The sequence below is a fragment of the Haplochromis burtoni genome, unplaced genomic scaffold, assembly GCF_018398535.1.
Source record: "Haplochromis burtoni strain Fernald_Lab_line unplaced genomic scaffold, NCSU_Asbu1 Contig_495, whole genome shotgun sequence".
Taxonomy (NCBI): domain Eukaryota; kingdom Metazoa; phylum Chordata; class Actinopteri; order Cichliformes; family Cichlidae; genus Haplochromis; species Haplochromis burtoni.
Window position 1 is genome coordinate 141,742 of NW_024582856.1, and position 24,682 is coordinate 166,423.

General features: G+C 41.9%; 2 protein-coding genes across 2 annotated transcripts in view; both read right to left on the minus strand.

Annotated features, from left to right (window-relative positions):
- Window positions 1-2,725: 2,725 nt before the first annotated feature.
- On the minus strand, window positions 2,726-13,777 carry rab11a (RAB11a, member RAS oncogene family). The gene is made up of 5 exons (XM_005946740.2): window positions 13,591-13,777; window positions 8,307-8,502; window positions 7,632-7,825; window positions 7,213-7,293; window positions 2,726-5,202 (listed from the first exon to the last, which is right to left on the minus strand). The coding sequence occupies exons 1-5, from the start codon at window positions 13,628-13,630 to the stop codon at window positions 5,066-5,068; spliced, it is 648 nt and encodes a 215-aa protein (XP_005946802.1). The 5' UTR covers window positions 13,631-13,777; the 3' UTR covers window positions 2,726-5,065.
- Window positions 13,778-15,737: 1,960 nt separating this feature from the next.
- Window positions 15,738-24,682, minus strand: part of sh2d7 (SH2 domain containing 7) — a 12,419-nt gene continuing 3,474 nt past the window's right edge. Inside the window, exons 4-6 of the mRNA XM_005946739.3 lie at window positions 19,925-20,164; window positions 17,168-17,815; window positions 15,738-17,079 (exon numbers count right to left, since the gene is read on the minus strand). Coding sequence (XP_005946801.1) covers window positions 17,035-17,079; window positions 17,168-17,815; window positions 19,925-20,164 — 933 coding nt within the window. The 3' untranslated portion in view covers window positions 15,738-17,034. The remainder of the gene's footprint in view (window positions 17,080-17,167; window positions 17,816-19,924; window positions 20,165-24,682) is intronic.

Below are 24,682 nucleotides of genomic sequence, written 5' to 3' on the forward strand. Positions count from 1 at the left end.
AATTGAATTGAATTGAATTGAATATCAAATGTTCAAGCTCAAGAAAATTGAGAAGAATATTACAGAGCAGGAAAGAGCGTGTGCAAAAAGGGTGAAACTGTTGCAGTGTTTACAGTGTGTTAGATGGAGTTGTACAGGGAGATGACCACAGACAGGAATGACTTCCTGTGTCGGTCAGTGGTGCTTTTTGGTGACCTCAGTCTCTCACTGATCGTGCTCCTGTGACTAGCCAGCATGTCATGGAGTGGGTGGGAGGTGTTATCCAACATTGTCTTTATCTTGGACAACATCTGCCTCTCAGACACCACCCTAACCAGCTCCATCCCCACAACATTACTGGCCCTCTGGATCAGTTAATTTAGCCTGTTGGTATCTGTGACCCTCGACCTGCTGCCCCAGCATGCAACAGCATAGAGGATGGCACTGACCACAACAGATACAACAAGATAACATCAATTAGTAGGGATAGCGAAAACTTCCGTTTACATTCGTTAGCCACTTGGCTATGATAGTAAACAGTAGACACTGATGTAGCTTATTGAATCTTTTGGACTGTGTTCAGCACATTAATGAGTCATTGTCAGTTGATTTGTCCTGTTCTCATTGTATGACAGATTATGATGGCTGTTTGGTAGCCGTTTGCATACTATGCATACTCTCTCTCTCTTCATATATGTGTGTGTTTGATTCTCTGGTGAAATTCAGTGTGGTTCCGACAACAGTTTTATGTTAATGTGCAATCCTTAATATGTTTAATATGCGCGCCAGAGGGAGTGTTCGCCCAGGGCGCCAAACAGGCTAGGACCGCCACTGGTATGGAGTGACACATGTCCAATGTAGTGGTTTATGTGCAAGTATGCCATCAACACTGACACAAGTGCAAGAAAACAGCCTTTGAATAGCTGTCCACTGTCGTGACCGCTATGCGTGAAAGGGTTAATACTGTGCTAAAGGCTAAATACTTCACTCTTCATCAAACAAGTCTCAGCTATCTTCACAACAGAAAAATAACGCAGACAAGCCTCCTTTGTTAGTGGATGGGACTGGGGTCAAACTAAAACATTCATTATTTTTGGTTTAATTAGTCTCCTTTCCTTAGTTTACTACTAACTTAATACTTCAGTGGTCATTTCCATGGAATTTTAAAATCTCTAACCTGTAAAACTGTTACTGTATTGAATAAATATGAGTGTAAAAGCCAAGCTCTCAATTTCCCGGTCGATCTACGTCACCACCCTCACCTATGGTCACGAGCAGTGGGTAGGGACCGGAAAAACGAGACTGCGGATACAAGCGCCGGAAATGAGCTTCCTCCAAAGCGTAGCTGGTGTCTCCCATACAGATAGGGTGAGGGGTTTGGACATCCGGGTGGAGCTCAGAGTAGAGCCGCTGCTCCTCCACATCGAAAGAAGCCAGTTGAGGTGGTTCGAGCATCTGACAAGGATGCCTCCTGGGCGCCTCCTGGGTGAGGTGTTCCAGGCATGTCCCACCGGGAGGCCCCGGGGCAGACCCAAGACACGCTGGATAGAGAGATCATATTATTACTCTGACCCTACATTACAGTATTCTGTTTGCATCTGGAAATAAATATTTTTATGTTCTGTATCTCTTTGTGCTTTGTCTGTGTCATTTTTCTATTGAGAAAATAACTGTACTTTCAATTTCATTTATAAATGCTTTATAAAGCAAAAACAGACGGCTGTTTTACTGCCAAAGCAGCTGTGACCCATCAAGTCATGGAGTCCACCGGACCCTTGAAGATATGCTGTGGTATCTGGCACCAAGACGTTAGCAACAGATTCTTTAAGTTGCCAGGTAGAGCCTCCATGTATTGGACTTCCTTAACTGGATTGAATTTGTCTTTTTTGTTTCGTAGCACGATGCATTATCCTGCTGAAAGATGCCGAAGCCATGAAGAATCACACTGCCTCCACCGGCTTGCCTTCTTCCCATAGTGCCAGGTGTTCCCCAGGTGTGTGACACACACACACCTAGCCATCCTGTGAAGTAAAAGAAAGTGTGATTCATCAGCCCAGGCCTCAATGCTCGGACCATGGTCCAGGCCCGATGCTCGTGTGCCCATTGTTGCCACTTTCTGCAGTGGATATTTCGGCGCAGGCACCCTGACTGGTCTGCGGCTCTGCAGCCCCATACACAACAAACTGCTGTGCACGGTGTGTCCTGACAGCTTTTGATTAAAACCAGCATAACTTTTCTGCATTTTGAGCCAGTGCAGTTCATCGATTGAATTGCACCAGCCTTTGCTCCTCACATGCATAAAAAAGCTTTACGCCACCACGGTTCCTTTTTTGGACATTTTAAAAAGCTACCAGATAGCAAGGAAACATTGAAACAATGTTTAGTCAATATCAGGCGATGTCATAGAACCAACGTTGAGATCTGGCGTCAGTATACTGACCACTGGCTGGCAACACAAGAGCTTCAGTTTGGAAGCCCAGTCATGTAGCTGATGACCTAGGCTCAAAGGTCACACAGATCTAACCATCACAATGTGGCCATCGTCAAACCCGCTCAATATCTTATGCTTGCCCATTTTTCCTGTTTCTAACGTAACTCTGAGGGAAAAATGTTCACTGACACTATGATGAGATGATCAGTAGTATTCACGTCACCTGTCAGTGGCCATAATGTTATACCTGACGGCAGTAAGACTTCACAGTACAATAAAAAACTACAGTTAAAAAAAAAAAGTAAAATCCAGAAAGCTTTTTGACCGGTGCGCTTTATTAAGATGATAACTTAAGATATAGACACAATTGTACAATTTATCAATCTGTACAGAACAAAACCGTTCATTTTGACCCGTTCTCATATTTAACGCTCCAAATTCATTGAAATGACATAATTTCTCACTTATGTGTTTACACTGAAATTACAGTCAGTTATAGAATTCAATAGTTAAAAAAAGAAAGAAATCAAAACACATATTTTAAAAAAAACAAAGAAACACACACACATACACACACAGGGAAAAATGAAGACAACAAAGGTACATGAAACAAGAAATCATATTGTCAGAAGAAAGAAATTGCTTTGTCCACAGATTTCCTGCTGTCAAGTCTGGAGAGGCCCAGTGGACAGTGCCGTCTGTTCGATAAAACGCCATTGGCACGGCCAGCTAAAGCTCACACATTCTGGAGTTACCCATTTACCCTCTGCTGCTAGACACATACACCAAGTTCGAGCTTTGTATATGTCTGCGATAACCTGAAATTTCAGCTTGAAGGCTTTTAGCAGGAGCCTGCCAGTTAGCGGATTAAACTGAGCTAACTCGTTAAGCATGTTGTATTCGTTAGCCAAGCCTAACCAACCATCAAGATTTCATAAATGGTAATGACAATGTTAGCTACATAAGGCGATACAATGTGGAGGTGCAGTCGTACACAAAGCCATGCATTGTGTTGAAGTCAGAGGCAGCTTGGTGTGCGTAGGCTTTATGTGACAGGGGCAACATGGCTGTCCTCCTCCTCGAGAGACACACAAAGCTTGGTTAATGAGGAGGCGGACACGACGGTGAGCTGTTAGTGAGCGTATGAGAAGCGGTCTCCACAGGTCGAGGAGGCATTCGTAAGTTGGCCAGAAGCTTAAGCCGCTGACTTTTGTTGTTTGCCAGACGAGCAACTTCACACTAAATTAGGTTCGGTTCAGACTCCACGTCACTTTTTGGTTCTTAAACAGACCCGGTGTCCCAAACTGGCAAAAGAGGTCCAAATTTTGTATGTGCAGCAAAAGCCTAATCCTAAATAAGTAAGCATGTTTACTAGATCAGCTCTTACACTTAACTGCATGATTTATTAAGCAAATCAAACCTTGAAAAACATCTTTCTCAGTGTGTCTTAACTACAGTACTGTGGTTACATGCAAAGCAGAATTGGCTAGACAACAGGAAACTTCACATTATAAGATTACTGACTATAATAGGAATGTCATACAAGACTGCTATCAGCTACTTTACTCATACTTCTTTTTCCTTCACTTGCTATAGAAGTCGCATTAGAGGAAAAAACCCAAACAGCCATGTGCTAGTTTCTGCATAGTGGTCAAATATGTTGGAAATTAATGCATGTTTTCTTAATGCTGAGCAAAAAAGCCTGTTAGATTTATTCTGTATTCAGTCCCGTTCAACGTGAGCATGAGTAACTCGGTATGCAGCCACTTAAAATAGAACATGATGATTCAAATGCACAGGCTTCCTGTTCAGGGTTCCTAAAATGATGATAGTGTTCCACATTTAGTCCAGTTCAAGTCAACCACCTGGACGTCAGAGGTCCATCTTCGGCATGCTGTCACGAACCCGTCACCTGCTGCAAATGCAGTGACGATGCCGAAAAAGTTTACCAGGCTGCGCGCCACATGCTAGCTACACTCCCCTGGCCTTTCCACTAACTGAAGCTCAACAAATGTAAAAGAGTCCGGCGTCATTTTCACAGAAATCACATCAAACAGCATGACACTACCGGAGCAAACGTCCGCAATGTGCTCGATACATCCACGTAGTTTCCAAAACAGTACATTGCACTAAAGAGGAGGTGAGGGGCGCTAAAATAACAGAGGCAAAGCTTTAAATTCAGATTTAGTAGCAGATATATGATACAAGACATTAAAAAAGGTGGAGAAATCAACTGGAGCACTGAGCTTGAGAAGAAGAAAACGAATCACATTCATATATTAAGACATTTTTGTGACATGTCAGCGCATCTGCAGTAATGAAATCTAACGTGATATGAAATGCCTGCTGCTTGCTGTCCTGCAGTAGTCTAAAGACAACGGGGCTCTGCTTAGGGAGGGCCGCCCCACATGGGTTCATCCTAAACTGGGATAATATTTACCGGGGGAAGGGGAAGAATAGGGTTAGCAGGAGGAGGTAGGTGCAGAGATCAGGTCACGGCTTCGAAGCTGCGGCTCATTCCCCACACGCCAAATAGTATGTCGAGGCAGTCTATTATCCGAGGGCGGGGCTTAAGGTTGATGGGGATCGAGGGAGGAAAGGACAGGGAGAAATGGGGGAATTGGGGGGAGAGATAGTAGCGGATCTGAGGCTGGGCTAGATGTTCTGACAGCACTGCATCTTTGGTTTGTTCTCAGTGGGCTGCACCTGGATATTAACCACGTTGTTGCTGGGAGACATGTCGCTCTCCTGGCGCTCCGACATCTGCTTCTGGGAGACGATACGGTAAATCTCTGATGGGAGGACGAGGAGGAGAAGAGAAGTAATGCGTCAAGTTGATAGATGATAGACATGTGACAAAACAAATTATTCTTATGGAAGGCGTGTAATTCCTCCATGCAGCTGACTAACAGGAAGCATGGCAGCCAAAAAAACAATGGCCGACTTTTCTCATCATGTAAGTCACTACTACAACTATCACTGAAAGAGACTTTTTTAAAACTTTCATAACATCCCGTAAGTGTCTAGCTGAAAATCAATCGAGCTTTAAATGTTGGCTCCGCCTCTTCCAAGTACTGTCGTCCTGTGACCAGGATGTAGATCACGCCTACTTTCTGGTCATCACACAGTGTTATCTAACAAATACCATGCATGCATTTTATTCCCCAGTGTCACATGTTATTAAAAACACTGTGCAAATATGTTCCTGCAGAAAAGTAGTTAGTTGCAACCTGCAAATCTGGGGAGAATTACAAGGCAAACATTAAACAGAAGGCGAAACAGTATTTAATCAGAGTAAACCAACTGTGATTGGATTCTAGCAGAGAGCACTGAGTGTCATTGTGCTCGGTACTCTATGGAGAGAAAAAAATCTAAAACCCGAGTATCACGTTTGTTGTTCACTTTAAGTACAATTACACATTTAAAGTATGAACACAACCAAAGAGCAATCTCCGATGGAAAACTGCAGTTACTCTAACGGCCACTGGAAGCTGATGCCAAAAGAGAGTCAGTACCCATCAAATCTAAATCAAAGTGCTCAACTTTTCAACAGAAATATGTTTAGAGTAGGGTTGGGCGAATATATCGACGATTGTTTTTAAACAGGTGATTTATTTATTTGTCTTTTGGACGGTGGGAGGAAGCCGGAGTACCCGGAGGGAACCCACGCAAACACGGGGAGAACATGCAAACTCCACACAGAAAGACCCCGGCCTGATGGTGGGATTGAACTCAGGACCTTCTTGCTGTGCGGCAGCAGTGCTAACCACCGTGCCACCGTGCTGTGCCACAGCTTGTGGGGATAGGTTAATTGGATAATCCAAATTGTCACTAGGTGCGAATGAATGTGAGTGCGAATGGTTGTCTGTCTCTGTGTGTTGGCCCTGCGACAGACTGGCGACCTGTCCAGGGTGTACCCCGCCTCTCGCCCTATGACAGCTGGGATAGGCTCCAGCGCCCCCCCGCGACCCTGAAAAGGATAAGCGGAAGTGAATGGATGGATTTATTTATTTGTCTGCCCATCAGTAAGTTTGCTAATAATGATGGCGCTAATAGAAGCAGTCAACAGAAAAAAAAAAAAAAAACAGCGCTGTTTTAACAGCACCCGCTTTCATCTGCGAGCAAACGCCCCCTCCTCAGAGTGCGCCCAGATGCTCGTCGATGGAGCTGCAGAAGCGGGCGATAGCCTAGCATACTCACCGGATGGTGGACACGTACATGCTCGTGCAGGTTAGTCTGAGTACTTTGCTCACACTATACGTCTGCACACGTGACACGCTGCTTTGGTTACATCCTTAGGCTTACCTCTTTCATCCCAAATTGGTGACTTTATATTTTTTTAGTGCTGTCAGCGTTAACGCGCCGTCGCCATGACTGATGATTGTTGGTTGGAAAATTTTTACATATCGCCCAACCCTAGCCACCACACACACACACACACACACACAGACACACACACACACACACACACACACACACACACACACACACTAAAACAAAATATTTGCCTGGATAATCCCCATAAAAACTGTAAACAACCCACTATGACATAAAGTGAGTCCAGAAAGGCTGTGGGGTCAACTCTGTTTACTCCCAGCAGCAGAAGTTCACTTGGCACCAAACTTCCTCACACTGTGACCGGCCTCATAAAAGTGACAGCTCTTGATAACAAAGACACCTGTTCAACTGGGCAGCATTCCCTCAGATATCAGTGGCCAACAGTGTGTTAGTTGATGGGTATTTTTTACCTTATGGTGACCTGTGAAAGGACAGGAGTCTAAAGGTGCACACACATCACACACCTGTCAGAATGGTCTGGAAGGCCGTCTCTACATTGGTGGAGTCCAAAGCCGATGTCTCCAGAAAAGATAAGCCATTCTTCTCTGCGGGCCAAAGCGGAACAATCATTATGAACAGATCATATATGTAGCATTTTCACAAACACGGAGTCAGTCTGAGCCATTACACAGGTTTATCTGAATGTGTGCACCACACACAGTTACACAGAATTACTTCACTGTGTAGCACAGCAAATGAAAGATGGGTCTTATTACTAGTATCACTAATGCATTGATCCTCAGAGCATAGTTCTAATATTTAGAATTTAAAAGATTTCAGGCTCTAGAATTGCCATTTAGGGTATTCTATCATGAGATTTCTGTGTAATTGTGATACTTAATAGACACTTTATTCCACAGGGTAACAGAAAAGGATGTCTCACCAGCAAAAGCCCGGGCCTCATCAGTGGGAACAGCCCTGAGGTGGCGCAGGTCACTCTTGTTGCCCACCAGCATGATAACAATGTTGCTGTCAGCGTGATCCCTCAGCTCCTTCAGCCAGCGCTCCACATTCTCATAAGTTAAATGCTTGGCAATGTCATAGACCAGGAGAGCACCAACGGCCCCACGGTAGTATCTGCATCAGAGCCATGTGCACATGGACACACTCGTTATCACACTGTCGCAGTGAGAGCTGAAACAAACCTGAACACTGTGTGTGCAGGTGCTGAGGGGTATGTTGGAGGGCTGTGGTTTATTATGCGGTCAATATTAGCTATGGTCATGATTTTCCAACAACTGAACAGTCATTGAACTACATCAGCCCACAACACATCATTTCCTCAAGAAACTGTAAGATTTTTACATCAGCTCAACTTATTGACTTTGTTTTGGGTTTTTTTGAGTAAAAAAATATTAATATTCCAAGAAATTTACTTGGTTTTTGAGAGTGGAGAACTGTGGATGTTTTTTGGAAAACAATTTTCCCTTGAAATATCATCTGATGGAATTATTAAATAAGTAACACTGGTGGTTATTAACTTAATAAAATTAATTCACTGATATATAACAAGAGATCTAGACGTGAATCCTCCTCTGGCAGTCGCTGTTATACTCACGCTGAGGTTATGGCTCGGTAACGCTCCTGACCCGCTGTGTCCCATATCTGGGCCTTCACCGTCTTGCCATCCACCTGGATACTCCGCGTGGCAAACTCGACTCCAATGGTGCTCTTGCTCTCCAGGTTGAACTCATTGCGGGTGAAGCGGGACAACAGGTTACTCTTTCCCACACCCGAATCCCCAATAAGGACCACTGAATCACACAATGGAGAAAATGCAACGTAACTGAATCTGGGCAAGAAAACAGTAAAATGATACCGGTATAAAAGATGGTCAATATAAAGTCCACAGAACTTATTCCATCCATGTTTTTATACACACACACACACACACACACACACACACACACACACACACAGTGGTCCCTTGCTATAACGCGGTTGGCTGTAGACTAGGGATGGGTACCGGTGTCGGTTCTGACATAAACGGTAGTAACCAGACGGAAAAGCAGCGCACATTTCGGTGCTTTTTTTCCCTGAGATGTCACACACTTTAGGAGCCAATCATTTTACGTTTCCGAGGATAGTAGGCGGGGCCAGGTACGTACGCTCTTTTAGAGCAGAGCTACAGATTAAAAATGTCCAAGGTGAAGCAGTCAAAGTCTGGCTGTACTTCACAGCAAAAGATGCAAACTCAGCAGCAACAAGTGCTTTAAGCTGATACTGTGATACTGTCAAAGGAGGTAACACCAAGAATCCGATGAAACACCTGGCGACGCATAGCGTTTTTTTAAAAGCCGAGAAATGCGCCGTATTTGATAGCTTGCTGCGAGACCTCACACCGTGCACGTCGGGTGGGTTGCCAGTTATCGGACCCGGAGCAACATCCCCCAAAAACCCGAAGAGGAGAGTCCTGGCCCCTAGCCCTGCCAGTGTAGCAGAAATGATGAGGATGATGATGCAGCAGCAGCCGTTCTTCTCTGTGTGAGTAGCTTCATGTTGTTCGTGTGTAATTTACGTTGAGTAGGCTAACCACGTTATTACATTAATGCATGTAAGGTGAACTAGCAAACATCATCATGGCTACATGCGGCTGTCTTCTTGTTTGATGGCAGATACTCCCTTCACCCTGGCCAAAAAGGCTAAAATGACCAAAGAAAAATGGTAAATGGCCTGCATTTGTATAGCGCTTTAGTGGAAAACAGTTAAACATGAGAGGTTTTTGGACAAAGTTTGTGTTCTCCATTCCTTAAGCACCGGTTTGAGCACCGGCACGATTTCAAAAGTACCGGTTTGGCACCGGTATCGGATAAAACCTAAACGATACCCATCTCTACTGTAGACCATTGTCAATCAATCTCGTGCTGTGCCTCCTGTACAGTACAGAATTGTTCAGTGGCTGGCAGTGTAACTCTGAAATGCTGTACTATATGTTTGTACGTTTTCTCCCCAACAAACAACAATGTTGACAAAACGTCGTCACTTGCAGGAGCCTTTGGTTTGAACTTTGAGAGTTTAAACAAGAGAGAAAAGTGTGAAAATGTTCACGCCTGTCTGAGAAAAGTGTATTAAGTGTGTAGTGAGGGCTTTCACCGCCTTAAAACATCTATAATAACTGATAATAACTAAAAATAAAGTTGCCTACTTCGCAGATTTCACCTATCATGGGTTATTTTTAGAACTTAACTCCCGCGATAAACGAGGGAGCGCTGTGTACACACACACAAAGGTATATAAACCAACAATATAATAACCAATCTAAATCTTATATACAGAAAATACAGGATTACAGAAATGAAATGACCACCACAGAATGTACATAAGGTGTAGCTGCAGTCTAGCAGTGTGAAAGTTCAACTGGGAGATGGTGAGAAACAGTTACACTGTTAAACTGTACTTATTTAAAATAAACAATATACGTAATGTTGCAGTACACGTTTGACTTCTGTTACAAAAGAAATAATATTTAAGTCAAAATGAACCTTATATTTTTCACATTAAAATGAAACCTTTCCCAGCAATAATTGCAATGCAGCCTCTGCATAAAATAAGAATCATCAGAAATATTCCTGGAGCTCATCTCATCAGCTAAACACAGCTCATAGCCAATAATTACACTTATGTGAAAACTAGAGCTGCGATAAAACTATTTGATATTTGGGTTTTAATTCATTACCTTAAATTACACAATGTAAACTTTTGTAAAAGTCTTTAAATTGCTAGGCCTAACTTAGCATTACTACTCTTGTGTGATATTCTTTAGTAATATCCACGCCTAACATCATATCCATTTTCTACAAATTAGTTAGCATCAGTGTTTTCTGGTGATGCCGGTAGGATTAGAGCCTACTCCAGCAGAAATCTGACAATAAGCAAGTCCACTACAGATAAAGGCCTAAAACAGATACACACAAATTCAAAAAAAACATCTGCAGCTGTTCATTTTCAGTCTTTGGGAGCACGATAGGCCCACATAGATTAGAAAAACAACAATTTTCAAAAAGCCTAGCCATGTTTCTACTGTAAGAGAACAAAGCGGTTCGTGTTTTATGAAATTCTGGGATGTTATGAGGATGTTTTCCCACTGCAGGGCCTTTATGGTGGCCTTCACCGTTAATCATGTTCCAACCACAGGAACATAAAAGAAAAATGCAACGACTGTTGGGTAGGTACTTTGGACTGATCCCAGACATGTGCACATATATAACCTCACACAATATGTTCAGTTTAAAGCGCTCTAATGTGCAGCCGTCACCTTAGAAGTCATAATAATGTTTTGAGTAGCACAGGCAGCAATCTTGGGGATCCTTTTCTACCCAAAAGAAGAATCATAACCTACAAAACACCCATTTTGCTGTGAGCATGCACAGATCCTGAAGCAGAAAGCCCGGTGTAACAGAGAAAGCTGATAATCAACTCTGTGATTCCCGTTATCTTCAATAGGAAAGGTATGAGGTCACCCGCCTGAAAACTTCAATGAGGTTTTGTTGAACAAGCAAAGGCAGAGAAAGCCTGTCTGTCTTTGTTAGTAGTATCTCTGTTAGTAGTCAGCATACTGCAACGAATACAGAAAAAACAACTCATAAAGCGTGTTAATAATTTTGTGACAGCTTCAACTTGGACCTCAAAAGCACACAGCAGGATAAGGCACATTTTATAAACAGGAATGTGACAGCAAAATGAGGAGAGTGGTGGGATCCCAAATATCTAAAGTGAATTTTGCCATATGTGAAAGTCTGCTGTTTATCTCAGAGGTTGTTGGTTGTTCAAAAAAGCCACTAAATCTTTAAAAAATAAAATAAAAAGAACTGTCCTGTTGGCCTATCACAGAAACTAGTGTGGGTACAAATATATAACTTAGCACAGAAAGTAATGAAATTAGTGTTCGGTTCATTATTTCTTTAATGGAAGAATGTTGCCTGGCAATAAATCTTAAACCATTAAAGAACCTGTTTATTTCCGCTTAAATGCTGCCTGATGGTGAAAGGAAGACAGAGTTGTGGGTTAAGTAACAAAGGTGAGTATGTGGGTTACACCAATAACAACTTGCCAAAACTTCCAATGCCAACGTCAGACATATTCTGCTGCTGACTCGTCATTCAGTTATTGGATTGAAAGTGTGAAGAAACAAGACACACCGGCAATTTCACAATTTATTCATTTAACAGAGACTTCAGTAGCATGTGGAAGAACCAAACAGCCACGACAGCCTCATCTTCTCCTCATGCTTGGTCACACACTGCTGTGGGATTGCATCCTTCAACCCATATTTATTACAAGGCAGCCAGTGTGGTTGTGTTGGTTACTCTGGCAGGACTAGCACCCTCCATGCTGATGCCACAAGCATTCAGCTGTGTTGACATCAGGACTGCTGGCAGGTCATTCCATGCTCTCCACACCTATATTCTGGATTTAGTCTCTGATAAACTCCACTCTGTGTGGGTTAAGCGTCTTGGAGGACAGAGATTGTTCCCAGACTGTGGAGATATGGATTGCCACTGGTTACAGAAACTCATCTTGATATCTAGCTCCACTGAGATTACCAGTGATGAGAAGCTTTGTTTTTTCACTGAGGAAGATGCTGCTCTTCACCATCACACTGCCTCCACCAAAAGCTTTCACCGTATCGGTGCATAAATCAGCACAGGGTTCTCCACATCCTCTCCATACTCTGACACTTGACACTATGAGCCAACTGCAGTAAGCACAATCTGGACTCATTGCTGAACGTAACATTCCTATACACATTCAGGGTTCAACTGCACCCATTATCAACACTAAATGAAACTATCAGTGAAGGGCAGTCATGGCAGTCTGTTCCAGGTTGTCTGGTTACAAAACCATAAGAAATATTGTCCTCCAAACTTTGATTGCAAATCTGTAGAAGACTGAGTACCACACTGACAGTGTGTTTGTGATGTTGTCTTGTTGGGACACTGACTGCACAGCCTGTCTCTGATATCCACCCTCATATGGGACCTGGCCTTCAATTTGGAGATGGCACTAGGACTCACTCAAAAATAATGCTGAAACTTAGTCTTGTAAAACACCAACTTGAAGTTGCCCTATGACATGGATCTCATCCAGATCAGTCAAACATGTTGACTGATCAGGTTCATGCCCTGCTAATCAGACATCAGATTGTCCATACCTGGCGTACCAGAAGCTCAAAACAAGAGTTGATAGTTGTTTGACATTGGCATAGTTCTTCATGGGTGCAACCCAAACATGCGATACCATTTAAGGAGTAATAGAAAGGCATTCCAACAGTACACGACTTATTACCAAGAAGCATTGTTATGACACAAAAATAGTAAACCAAACACAATCTTCCTGACTTTTTAAGCAAATTTTACACATTCACAGTAATAAAAATACTTTAAAAATAACATAATGGCGAAAAGACTGATTTGGGTCATTTTTAAAATTGTGGTCACGTGTTCATGAAGCAGCTCTTAACGCATTCTTTCCAATCCTCACACAAGTTTCTGTAGCTTGTCAAGCTCGACCTAAGATAACGTGATAACGGTTAACGCTAGGCGTGTCCGCGCCTACCATCAACAAGCTAACAGTAGCTAACAGCTAATGTTCTTTTCTTTTCGCCCCATCACTTCAATACACCGTACGTAAAGAAAATAGCACTATAACGCCAACCCTCAAGTGAAGGCCGTTTAGAGGTATACACCCTCAAATCAATTTCCCTACAATTTCCTGAAAGCTCGGTGAAAATCAACCACAGCACAAAGGTTGACGCTGGCTTAGTTAGCCTGACAGCTGACCAGCTGGCCTGTTTAGCTTATCGGCTAAAAGCTACGACACTAACGAGAAATTCACATTTTTACCTTTGAATAAATAATCGTATTCATCGTCTCTAGTCCCCATCGTCTTATTGAGATTGAATATTTAGTCCAAGATATGCTTCGTTTCAAAGCAAATACGGCAATCTGCAGTATTTTACTCTTCCAACGGGAATGTGTTTGGGAGCCGTACTTCCGTATTTTCTTCTTCTCATTCGCTGCCGCAGAAAAACGACATAATTCTGACATCAGACATCTAGTGGTGAAAAATATACTTCCCAACTATCAACTTTTCCTTTAGGGCCGATATATGGAAGTAAATACGTTGCAAAATGCGAGAGCTGTCAAAAAAAGAGATAATGTGTAAAAAAAAAATTTAAACTTGTATTTTCACTTGCGTTTTAAATGTATAGTTACAGAGAAAATATACATAAATGTGTAGATTAATGTTTGCAATTCAGTTTTTACTCATTTATTTATTTAATTTTTTAACTGCTTACAGCTATAACTCTGTGGTTACAACCTCTCAGATCAGTGAATGCAAGCGCTCAACTGCACCCTCAGAAGTCCAAATTCATGTGTTCTGCGCAGCAAAAACCACTTTAGCTAATAGTAAATGTGCTAGCTAACTAGCTATCCAGCACGGTCATGGGTAATTGCATTTAACATTTTACAAATTTAAAATCTATCAACACCAATCTATAAATGCCCCTCCCTCAACCTTCTCCAACCTTTAATGCCAGGAGACATGAACCCTCCATCAAAGATGGTGTGCTTACTGTGGTCAGTGAAGATGAAGATTAAAGTTTCAAATAAACCAAATATATAAAATTTAAATTTTATCATATTTAAAAAATGTTTAAATAACAAGCTAAAGTAATGGAAATATGCTTGTTTATTAGTCAGCAGAAAAGTGCCCAGCTGATATGTATTTTTTTGTATTTCTTTGTATTTGAAAATAAATGTTGTGCTGATTTAACTGCATTTGTATTGAGTGTTTTTAATTAATATTTTTAAATAAATATTTACATGGAGTGTTTATATTGATTAAGTAATCCTTTCTGTTTTGGTTAGTCTAGCTTTTCCAGTGTCTTTTCTCTGTTCCACAAGTTTACTGCCCATTTTATTTTGTACAGCTAGATGTCTCCTCTGTTTTGCATTTAGTTTTGCTTCCTTGTCTCATTTTTAACTATGTTTTAGGCTATCTCGTCACCCTCCTGCATCCACTTCACTCGAGTCCATTGTGTTGAACTTGTAATTCAGGCTGAGGAGACAGTTACCTGTACAGCACTGCTACAGTCAACAGGCCAAGGAGGTTTACAGGAGGAGGACAGAGGGCTTCCTAACTGATAACAACCTGCACCAGGTGTGGAGAGGCATCCAAGCCCTCACCAACTACAAATGTGCTGACCAACTGGGGGGATCCTCACCAGGCTCTTCAACCTCTCCCTGACTCACACCACTCTCTGAAGGCCTCCACTACCATTCTCATCCCCAAAATGTCTGGTCTACACAGGCTCAACGACTACAGACCGATAGCCCTAACGTCTGTAGTCATGAAGTGCTTCGAGCAGATAGTGTCGCTGCACATCAGGGACTGTCTACCCTCATCCCTTGACCCATCTGTAGAGCGCTGACCCATCTTGAAAACAGGAAGAGCTATATAAGGATGCTCTTCATGGACTACAGCTCAGAATTCAGCACTATAATCCCAGACATCCTGAATCCAAATTAGACCACCTCCACACCCCCCTGCCACCTGCTCCTTGATCAAAGATTTCCTCACAGGACTACGCTCTCAGCCCCTACTGTGTGCCCTATACATCTATGACTGTACCCCAAGCCACCCAACCAATATCTTTGTCCCCCCGGACCTGCACTGGCTGCACTTCCTCCGTGTCTTGAGAAAGGATAACCTAGAAGCTGCCGCTGGCCTTCTACCGCTCCTCAGTGAAGAGCGTGCTCTCCTGCTGCCTTGGTGTTTGGTACACACTACTGAGAACTGCCCCAAAAAAATCATTGGCTGCCCTCTGCTTACCTGGAAGCAATCACAGGTGACTCCTTGCACCCCACCCACCACATGTTCGACCTGCTGCCCTCTGGTTGGTCCATCAGGTCCCACACCTCCAGAAGCACAAACAGCATGGTCATCTCATAAATGACATCAGTACAGTGATTTTTGTTGATTTTGTTGATTTTGCACTGGCTTCACTTTTTACCCTGGTGTTTGTCAGTTTACTTTACCTAAAACCACAAGACAAGACACTGATGCCAAAGGACACGTAGAAAAATAACAACAGGAGCATTTCTAAGCTCTTCAAAGTACTGGGTGTACTTAGGTATGGTTGTCTCTGCAGCACAGTTGCCCTTAATGATCCAGGGCCGAGTACGTATCAGTTTGTTTCAGCATCTCGCCTCCTTTCTTGGAGTGGATACCCTTTTGAAAAATGTTGTCTGTTCATTGGTTAGGAAGTGGCATACTGTTTTCACATATTTGTTATTTCAACTCAGATAGCCAAGTTTACTATGTCAATATGTCTATTTACTCTGGAGAAGGCTGTAAAGCTGAGAAATCTTTCCAGGATGGGTGGATCAATCAGTAGAGCTCACTTCTATCTGATGACAATACTGAATTGAGTTGCTCAGGATATCCTGAATCTTTCTGTCAGTAAGCGCTGCCGTTTTGTTAGCTGGCGTTCATAAAACTGTGATGTAACATTGTTTGACTCAGACACCTGGAAAATTAATCCTGACACGATGTGACAATATATTCAACCTGTTTAGAGGGAAAGTGATTTTTAGGACACGGAAGCCTAATATTAGCTGTTGTAATGTTAGCCCATAACCACCCGCCTCATTGTCAGTTGGTCTTTACTTTATTGATTTAAAGAGCACTCTACACAGGATAAAAACCACAAAGTGCTTCACAATAAGGGTCGGAGACAAACGAGACCACATGTCTAATCTGCTGAAAATAAGTAATTGTAATAAATTGTGAGTAAATAAAAATATTTATGGATGTTTTTGTGCGTTACAGCCCTGAGTTTGATTCAAAGGATCTGATGATGTGAGTTAAAACAGGGCTAAGATCAGGACCTATCGTAATGATTTCAAACCTTTTTCCCATTCAAATCCATGACAGCAGTGCTGAGATTCTTGTCAACAATAAAATCCAAGTATTTAACAGCAGGTGTTACAGATTAGACATTGTTCATATCCAAGGACCCAACCTCAGACAAAACCAATCCTTTCTGATTTAAAAACATTTGTGATTGGGTTCAGTCCCAAAAAACCCTCGTCTGTCCAGCTCAGGGTTTTTTGTAGCTTTGATTTTCTTAATCTTACCTATGTGTGAGCCTCTTATCTTGACTTTATCTCTATCCCTATGTCACTCACAGCACACAGTCATCTGCATATAAGAACAAATAACTGGAGGAGCAATGTTCATCTCGTTTATATTAAGGAGGTTCTCCACAACAGATTCTGCATTTATTTCTTCTTGTAGTCAGGTAGGAATTTCTTCCACTTCATGTTCTGCAAACACAACATAAGAAAAGTTCATATATTAATATTTTGCTGCTTACAGTAAGAACTGGAATACATAGTATTCTTTCAGGCTTACACTTTTATTCCAGGTGGACTTTGACTTCTTGGTCTTCATGTCGTCCAGCGTCTCATAAGTGTTGCCTTGAACAGCGGCTGCCTCACCAGGGATCTGCTCGTAGGTGTCATCTCGCAGCCTAGCAGGAGTTGTCGCCGGAGGAACCTCAGCATACATGTCATCTCCTCGCTGGGTTGAACGGCTTTCAGACCCCTCAGAGGTCTGGTACAGAGGGTTGGATCTTGATATTTCCTGGTCATCATTGTGCTCTTCTGACCTGATCACGCTTTCATGGGGTGCGTGGAGGGAATAGGTTTGGCAGGTAACCCTCTTTCCTGGAACAGGCGATGTCAGAGACAGGCTGCTGAGCTGGTTGGAGTACTCCTCCTCTGTGGTGTTGTTGTCCAGTTGTGGTAGGGATTTGCTCCTGCTCTCTACTTGTGTCGACTGAGAGGTTGTGATGCCAGGAAAAAGATCACCAGGGTACATTGTGTCAGTTGCATCAACCGAGTCTTTGTTAGACATTACTGCTGAATTTGTGTTTGCCATGATTCCATCTGCTCTGTATGCGTCCATCTGGGATTTCATTGGATGTGAAGTTGTATCAGGCAAGGAACCACTCAGGGTAAATCCTAGAGGAATCCCTCTTTTTGGTCCTGGAGGCATACCCTTAATAAAAATGAGAGTGACAAAGTAGTCCAGTTACACAATTCACTAATATTTCTTTAAATTAAATAAATTTCATTAGATTTTATTGTATTTAGCACCAATTCATAACAATATTTGCCTCAAGATGCTCTATATTTGCAAGATGAAGACCCAAGCCCAAGAATCACATGATCTACTTTTACCAAGCACATGGGCACGATGGAAAAGAAGAACAACTGACTGGACGTTGAGTCATTTTCACAGAAAATTTTGACTTTTAGTCTTCTGAATGAAAAGACGAACAACAATGAATTTTAGTCTAATTTAGGCATCAAGATCAACTAAATATCGTAAGATTATAGTTGACTTAATCTAAAGTTGATTCAGTTAACAAAAATATTAAGTGTCCAAGTTTGACCACGTTGCTCCAAAAGCAAATTATTTTCCATGAAATCAAATGTTCGTTAAACGTTCAAGTGTTGAGATGTTGTTGTGTTTTTACAGAGCATGGGAAATAGGAAAGTTATACTGTTCCCTGAGGCAAATCAATGTGCGTGAAAGTTTAGCAAACAAGGAGATTACTTCTGATTGAATCACTTCCAAACCCGCGTCACGTTTATACTCAACTTTCTTTATGATTTGTTCTCATCTCTCCAGAATATTTCCATCTCATTTTCACTCGTTGAAAAATGTGTCAATTCATTTCATCATTTTTATCCTTCTGCATTATTTTTTATTTTACTTATCATTTTGCTTTCATCAGAAAAAATTCAGTCACCAAAATTAACAGTGGATCTGCCAGATGGCAGGACAGCAAACTGGAACTGTAGATATTACACAACATATTTAACATTCATCTAAAGAGCTAGTATTATCTACAGGTGAAACTGAAACAGAGTCTGAGATTTTATTCTCAATAAAACTGAGTAGATTTAAACACCACCTCAGAACAGGCAGGACTTTGATGTATTTGTGATTTTAGCAAAAGTGACATGCAGGTGCACTGTCCTGCTGAAAGTCTCCATCAAGTAATTCTATGGCCATGAAAGGCTGTTCAAGCGCGCTCTTATTAGGCTGTACATATGCAGGAAGCTGCAAAACACCGTTCTGTGTCATATATAAAATTGTGGGGTTTTTGTACGTGTGTGGAGTCGAGTAAGGAAACACATTTTCCACACATTAGTAAACCTTTGTACCTGTTTGCTGAAGTTAATTAAAGCACACCAAACCAGATTCTGTGTACTTCAAATACACAGTGGCTAAACAGAAGATTCAAGACCACTGTTACCCTGGCCCAACAAAGATCTCTTCAACAGCAAGGCATGTAATAGAGTAAGAGTAACTTAAATACAGGCCTCTCTCATACTGGATGGCATGACTGTAAGGTGAAAGCATAGCTCCCATCACTGACAAACTAATAAGTTCTAAACGTTATCAGAAAATTCTACAGTAAAATATCAGGAGAGTGGTTCGTGCCATAAACGTGTAACAGCTCTCAGGTCCAGACAAACAGCGCAGTAGCTGTTTAGTTGCAGTTCTTGCTGCTCAAAAGCATCACACCCGATACTGAAAGGTTCACACTTTTCTCTTACAGAAATGTAACACTGGATCATTTTCTCTTTTTTTTGGATCAGTGCTTTATTTGTCTGTATTACAGGTCATGTCACATTTTAGGTCATATTTATGCAGGTTTCACAAATGTTAAGAATTACTGTATTTTTGGTCCATGTTTGTAATGCAGTTCTTATCATATACATATGAAATATAGCTCTCATATTATGTCACTTTGCAATCTTTGTCGTGTTGATGCACAAAATGAGCTCTAACTGTGAAGTTGGATTAAACTGATTTTGCTGTTGGATGCTGCCACTGAAAGCAAACATTTAATTATTGTGAAACTGTGTTGCATACCTGCACACATTAGCACGTGCAGTGTTTTACACAAATTTTCTCCTACATGATTCTTGAGCTATTGAATAAAATTAAATATAAAATTGTAATTCCCTAAGAAGTATTTTGACTATAAAGCTTTGTATGTGGTGAGATGCACACTTTTAATTACATGTTATGTAATTACAGCACTTATAATTCTGTATTCTTCAAAAAGGACAGTTCAAGTGTCCAGCTTACCTGGGAAAGAGACATTGCATCCACAGACACCGTCCCCGTCAGCCTTCTGGCTGTGGATTTCGGTGGTATGGGTGGCTGCACTGCAGGAGGGTCATTTTGCTGCTGAATCCTTTGATTAGTACCCACATGGCTGTGATGATCACTTTTCTGATCCCACAGAGTCCGCAGTGCCTGCACGCTCACCCCAGACATCTGTTTGGTGTTATAGTTCACCACATCATACAGTTCATTTGTGTCCACCTGAAAATCACAAGCAACATTATTGTCTAATAAGAGCTTCAACAAGCAAAACCAGACAGATGTGGAACTGACATCAAATTCAGTCACATGTTAAGGTATGATTAGCTTGTGGAGACCAGACTGCAGCATTTAAGGATTAGACATTGGACGAGATTAAGGTTTAAGAATGAATTTGCTATTATGGAACTAAACATGCAAAAGATTGCAAGAACTTGACTGATGCAGTGGGAATGAACATCTGGACCTTTGCTAGCAACAAGAACTTTTGAACCAAGCTTTGCATACCCAGGGATGGAGCCATCTGACCAGCGTTATGATTTCTCATAAACTTGGTGAAATAAAAACAGCAGGCCCTTCTGTTTATCAAACAGTGTTTGGAAGACTCTGTTGCACTAATATGGTCTCAGAAAAAAGAAGCATTTGGGAATGTGTTCCTGTCCAGTCAACAAAATAAACTGAGAAGCACTCGGTAGTTTTTATTAATGCTAACAATTAACAGTGGTGTTGAAGATGTAACTAAAATGGCCAAATACTTCAGGGCATGAACTGAATCACAGACAGCAAACACCTAGTTTAGTTTCATCAAAAAATGGCAATTTTTATCTTGTTAATAGTTTTTAATGGATTTTTCTTTTATTGATTAAAGCTGAGGTGGTTCGGGCATCTGGCAAGGATGCCTCCTGGGCGCCTCCTGGGTGAGGTGTTCCAGGCATGTCCCACCGGGAGGAGGCCCCGGGGCAGACCCAGGACACGCTGGAGAGATTATATCTCTCGGCTGGCCTGGGAACGCCTTGGTATTCCCCCGGACAAGCTGGAGGAGGTGGCTGGGGAGAGGGAGGTCTGGGCCTCTTTGCTTAGGCTGCTGCCCCCGCGACCCGACCCCGGACAAAGCGGATGACGATGGATGGATGATTAAAGTTTCTTCAGCTCTTGTTCTGTGACAGTCGTGAGTTAAACTGCTATACACAACAAAATCCGTCAGCTTAGCCTTAAGTGTTCTTTGGCTAGAAGCTGCTGTGAAAGTGTCTCAAAATGTCAAAGTGTACATTCATGACGGCCTGCAGGTGGCAGCACGTGCTCTAAAAACTGAAGTGACAAAAGACTAGAGGAGGCTGCACAGAAAATGGACAATATACAAGCTTCACCAGTGAGTCCTGAGGACATTAATGAACAAAGCTTGCTTCAAAATGCAAGTGAACAAAGAAGGAGGGTATAAAGCAAACAACTGATAATAAGTAAAAACGCTGACATATCTGCAGTCTAGCATCCAAAGCACTACAGATGAATCTTGCTGCTCTGAACACAACAGAATGTCAACAGAAAAAATTCTTACTAACATCAAGGGAGACGTTTTAAAAAACAAATCAAAAATAGACGTATTACCTTATCACCAAGAGAAAAGCTGAAGTCAGACAGAACCGAAACATGCTCGTCATCACTTGCAGACAATTTAGAGAAAAATAAGGAAAGGATGACCCTGACATTATGAAACTCTATGCTGACATAAGAAGTCACGTGGATTTGAGACAAAAGCACTGATGCATGTAAGCCAGTAACTGTTTTTTCAAAATCACATATAAAAGGCTAACAGGTGCTGATGGAGATCTTAGTGCAGATATCAATGGTCCCACTGCAGCATGATATTGTGCTGCAGTGGGACCATATTGCATCAAAACAAGCCAAACTGTGCAAGAGAAAAGAAAGCAAAGGGACATATTACAAACTCTGGAAGAAGAGCATAAGAAAGAAGCTTATAACGGAGAAAGACTACAGGTTGGTCGTATCCAGTCAGCTAAGAGCACACCACACCCATGTGACAGATCCATGGGATCTCCATCTCCTGCTGTTGCTCTACTAGCACAAAGTGTTTAGGACAGTATAACGCTGAGCAGGCTACCCACACCGGAACCAACAGTGTTCAGTGGTGAGCAATTCCAACAGAAAACCTCCTTAATGTCACTGATAGACCAAAAGGGCATCTCTGCTGCTGATAAAATACATTTTAAAAAATGCATTGGTGGCCCCACTTGTAATGTCTACAAGGCATGTTCTGGAAAAAACATAATCAACAATACGGTCAGGCATTTGTTTTTCAAAGAGCATTTAGAGAGAAGCTATCAAACCTGCCCGAAGGAACTTTACAGACTCCATAAATGGCAGCAATGCCTTATGTAAAGGGCCTGGAAATATTGAATGACAGTGAGAAAAATCAGAAACTGCCTGTTACAAAAGCTTTAATAGAAGTGGAGAGTTTCCCAGTTTCAGTGCCATAGTGTCATCCCTGTTGTGGAAATCATCTGGAACCCAGTTACCTTCAACTCTGCTCTTCGCCCAAGTTACGCAGCGACAGTGAGAAGCTAAAGGACATTAAAAGGACCAAGCACCAAAACAAATGTACACTGTGACAAGACATCAACCAGATCACATGGGGAACACCAAACTCACATCAGCTTCACAACTGCACAAACCTCATAAAAAGGTCTCTAGAAGACAGAAGGACGTATTTGACGGCTAATGAGCTGTGCTATGGCTTTTTGACCTCCTAAGACCTGAACTCTTCCACAGCAGCATTTTTAATTTCTCTTTGCTATTTGGGCTGATTGGGACCTGATGAATGTAAAAACAAAGAATTACCTGATTTTTATTTTTTTTTTTTTTTTTTTTACTACCTGATTTTCGTTTCTGAGAAAAAATCCACATATGAGGACATTCGTTTTAAATTTCGATAGAACAGTGTATAATATAAGTGGTGGATATTTTCATCCAGACATCCTAAAATGTGATGTCCGCATGTGTGGATGCCAGGTCCTAGGAGGTTAAAGCAAGGTCAGGTGTGAAGGATGTCAACACTGTGACACTTCTGTGAGAAAGCACAGTAAAACAGTATCTGGTCTCCATGTGAGGGGTTACACCTCTGCAGCACACACCCACCTCCCTCCTGCCTATCACCAACCATAGATTAACCCCTCAATAGTGAAACAGGTCTCCTGATTGGCTGCAACTGCCCCAGAGCACTAGCACCCAGACGAGTGATACTTTGCAAAGACAATGAGGGTTACACTGTTCAAACATTTAGGGCAGAACACAGTTGTTGGTTTATCATCTTCCCTCAAGACAGACATGGTGAAGACCTTCTCCCATCATGTTGGTATCCCTCGACTACCTGTAATACAGTGTGGAATATTGTCCACTATTGCATCCACATACAACCCACTGGGATGTACTACTACCCATCTTCTCAGTAGAAAAAGAATCCTGCAGGAGATGTCAAAGCACAGGATGGGATGACCCATTGCCTGAACATCTGAAACTATGGTGGGAGCAATGGAGAGAGGACTGCCAGTCTAGAGACAGAAGGATAGGCAGATGTTGAAAGCTTTGAAGGATAAAAAAGGGACTGCATCCTTTTTGTAGATGCAAGCACCATCACCCTTATGGAAAAGATATATATAAACCTTATAAAGTTTGTATCTGTGAGTGAAATTTGTATGAAAAGCATACAAGAGTGAAAACAGATATAATATCCCTAGAAAAAGTATATAAATGAAACTTGTATGTTTTGGATTCTTACTAAAATGATATATGAAAGTGGCCACTTTCATGAGTAAATCATATACGCCTTATAGCAGCAGCAGCTGTCTCAGTCACAGTGAGTAACATGCTCAGGTAAGAGCTGTGTTACAGCAATGTGGAAGCACTCTTCTGGACAAGCTCTAAAGCTGTGCTGAGCTTCATTATACATAGATAATGAAGTACACCGTTTTCCCACATTGGTTGTAAATAGCACGCAGTGGTTTTATATGGTTTTATGTCCCCTCCAGTGATATACCATCAATAAAGTCTGGCTACTGGCTCATGAAGATTAAGTCAGTTGGTTTCATCCCACACCTGTCAGTGTGTTGGAGACCAAGTAAACCTATGGAAGATAAAAGAATGAGCAACCTCCCTACAGAACGAATGGAATCCTTCCCACCCGCCACTTACTGTGGTGCCACCTTTGAGTTTTTGTGGCGTAGACTGGTCGGCCCATTCAAGACCAAACAGGGATGCGAGGAACACAAGAAATACGCCCTGCTGTTTACATGCTTTAGCTCTTGTGCTGTTTATGTTGAACTGTTATGGAATCTGTCAACCAATGCTCTCGTCAGTGGTTTGCATTGCTCTTTTGCACTATGGCGCTCAGTCAACAAATTAAGTGTGACCAAGGAATCAGTTTTATATGTGCCAGAATGAAATGAAAGCAGCTGACGTTCCTCATAGGAAACCAATGTAACTTTGCTATTGTACGAACCCACGGTAATCATAAACAGCAAACTGCTTGGAGCGCTCACTAACAGTGATGATACAGTGTTCTGTAAAAAACTGTTTCAAGTTACAATGCATGTACAGCATTAAATGAAATAGTCGGGAGTGTAAATTGCCTCCAATGCGGTGTGCTGCAAAGGTTTGTAAGTTTTGAAATGCAGTTATTTCTTATTATAAATGTTTTGAGCCTTCCTGTAATAACATCCATCCATC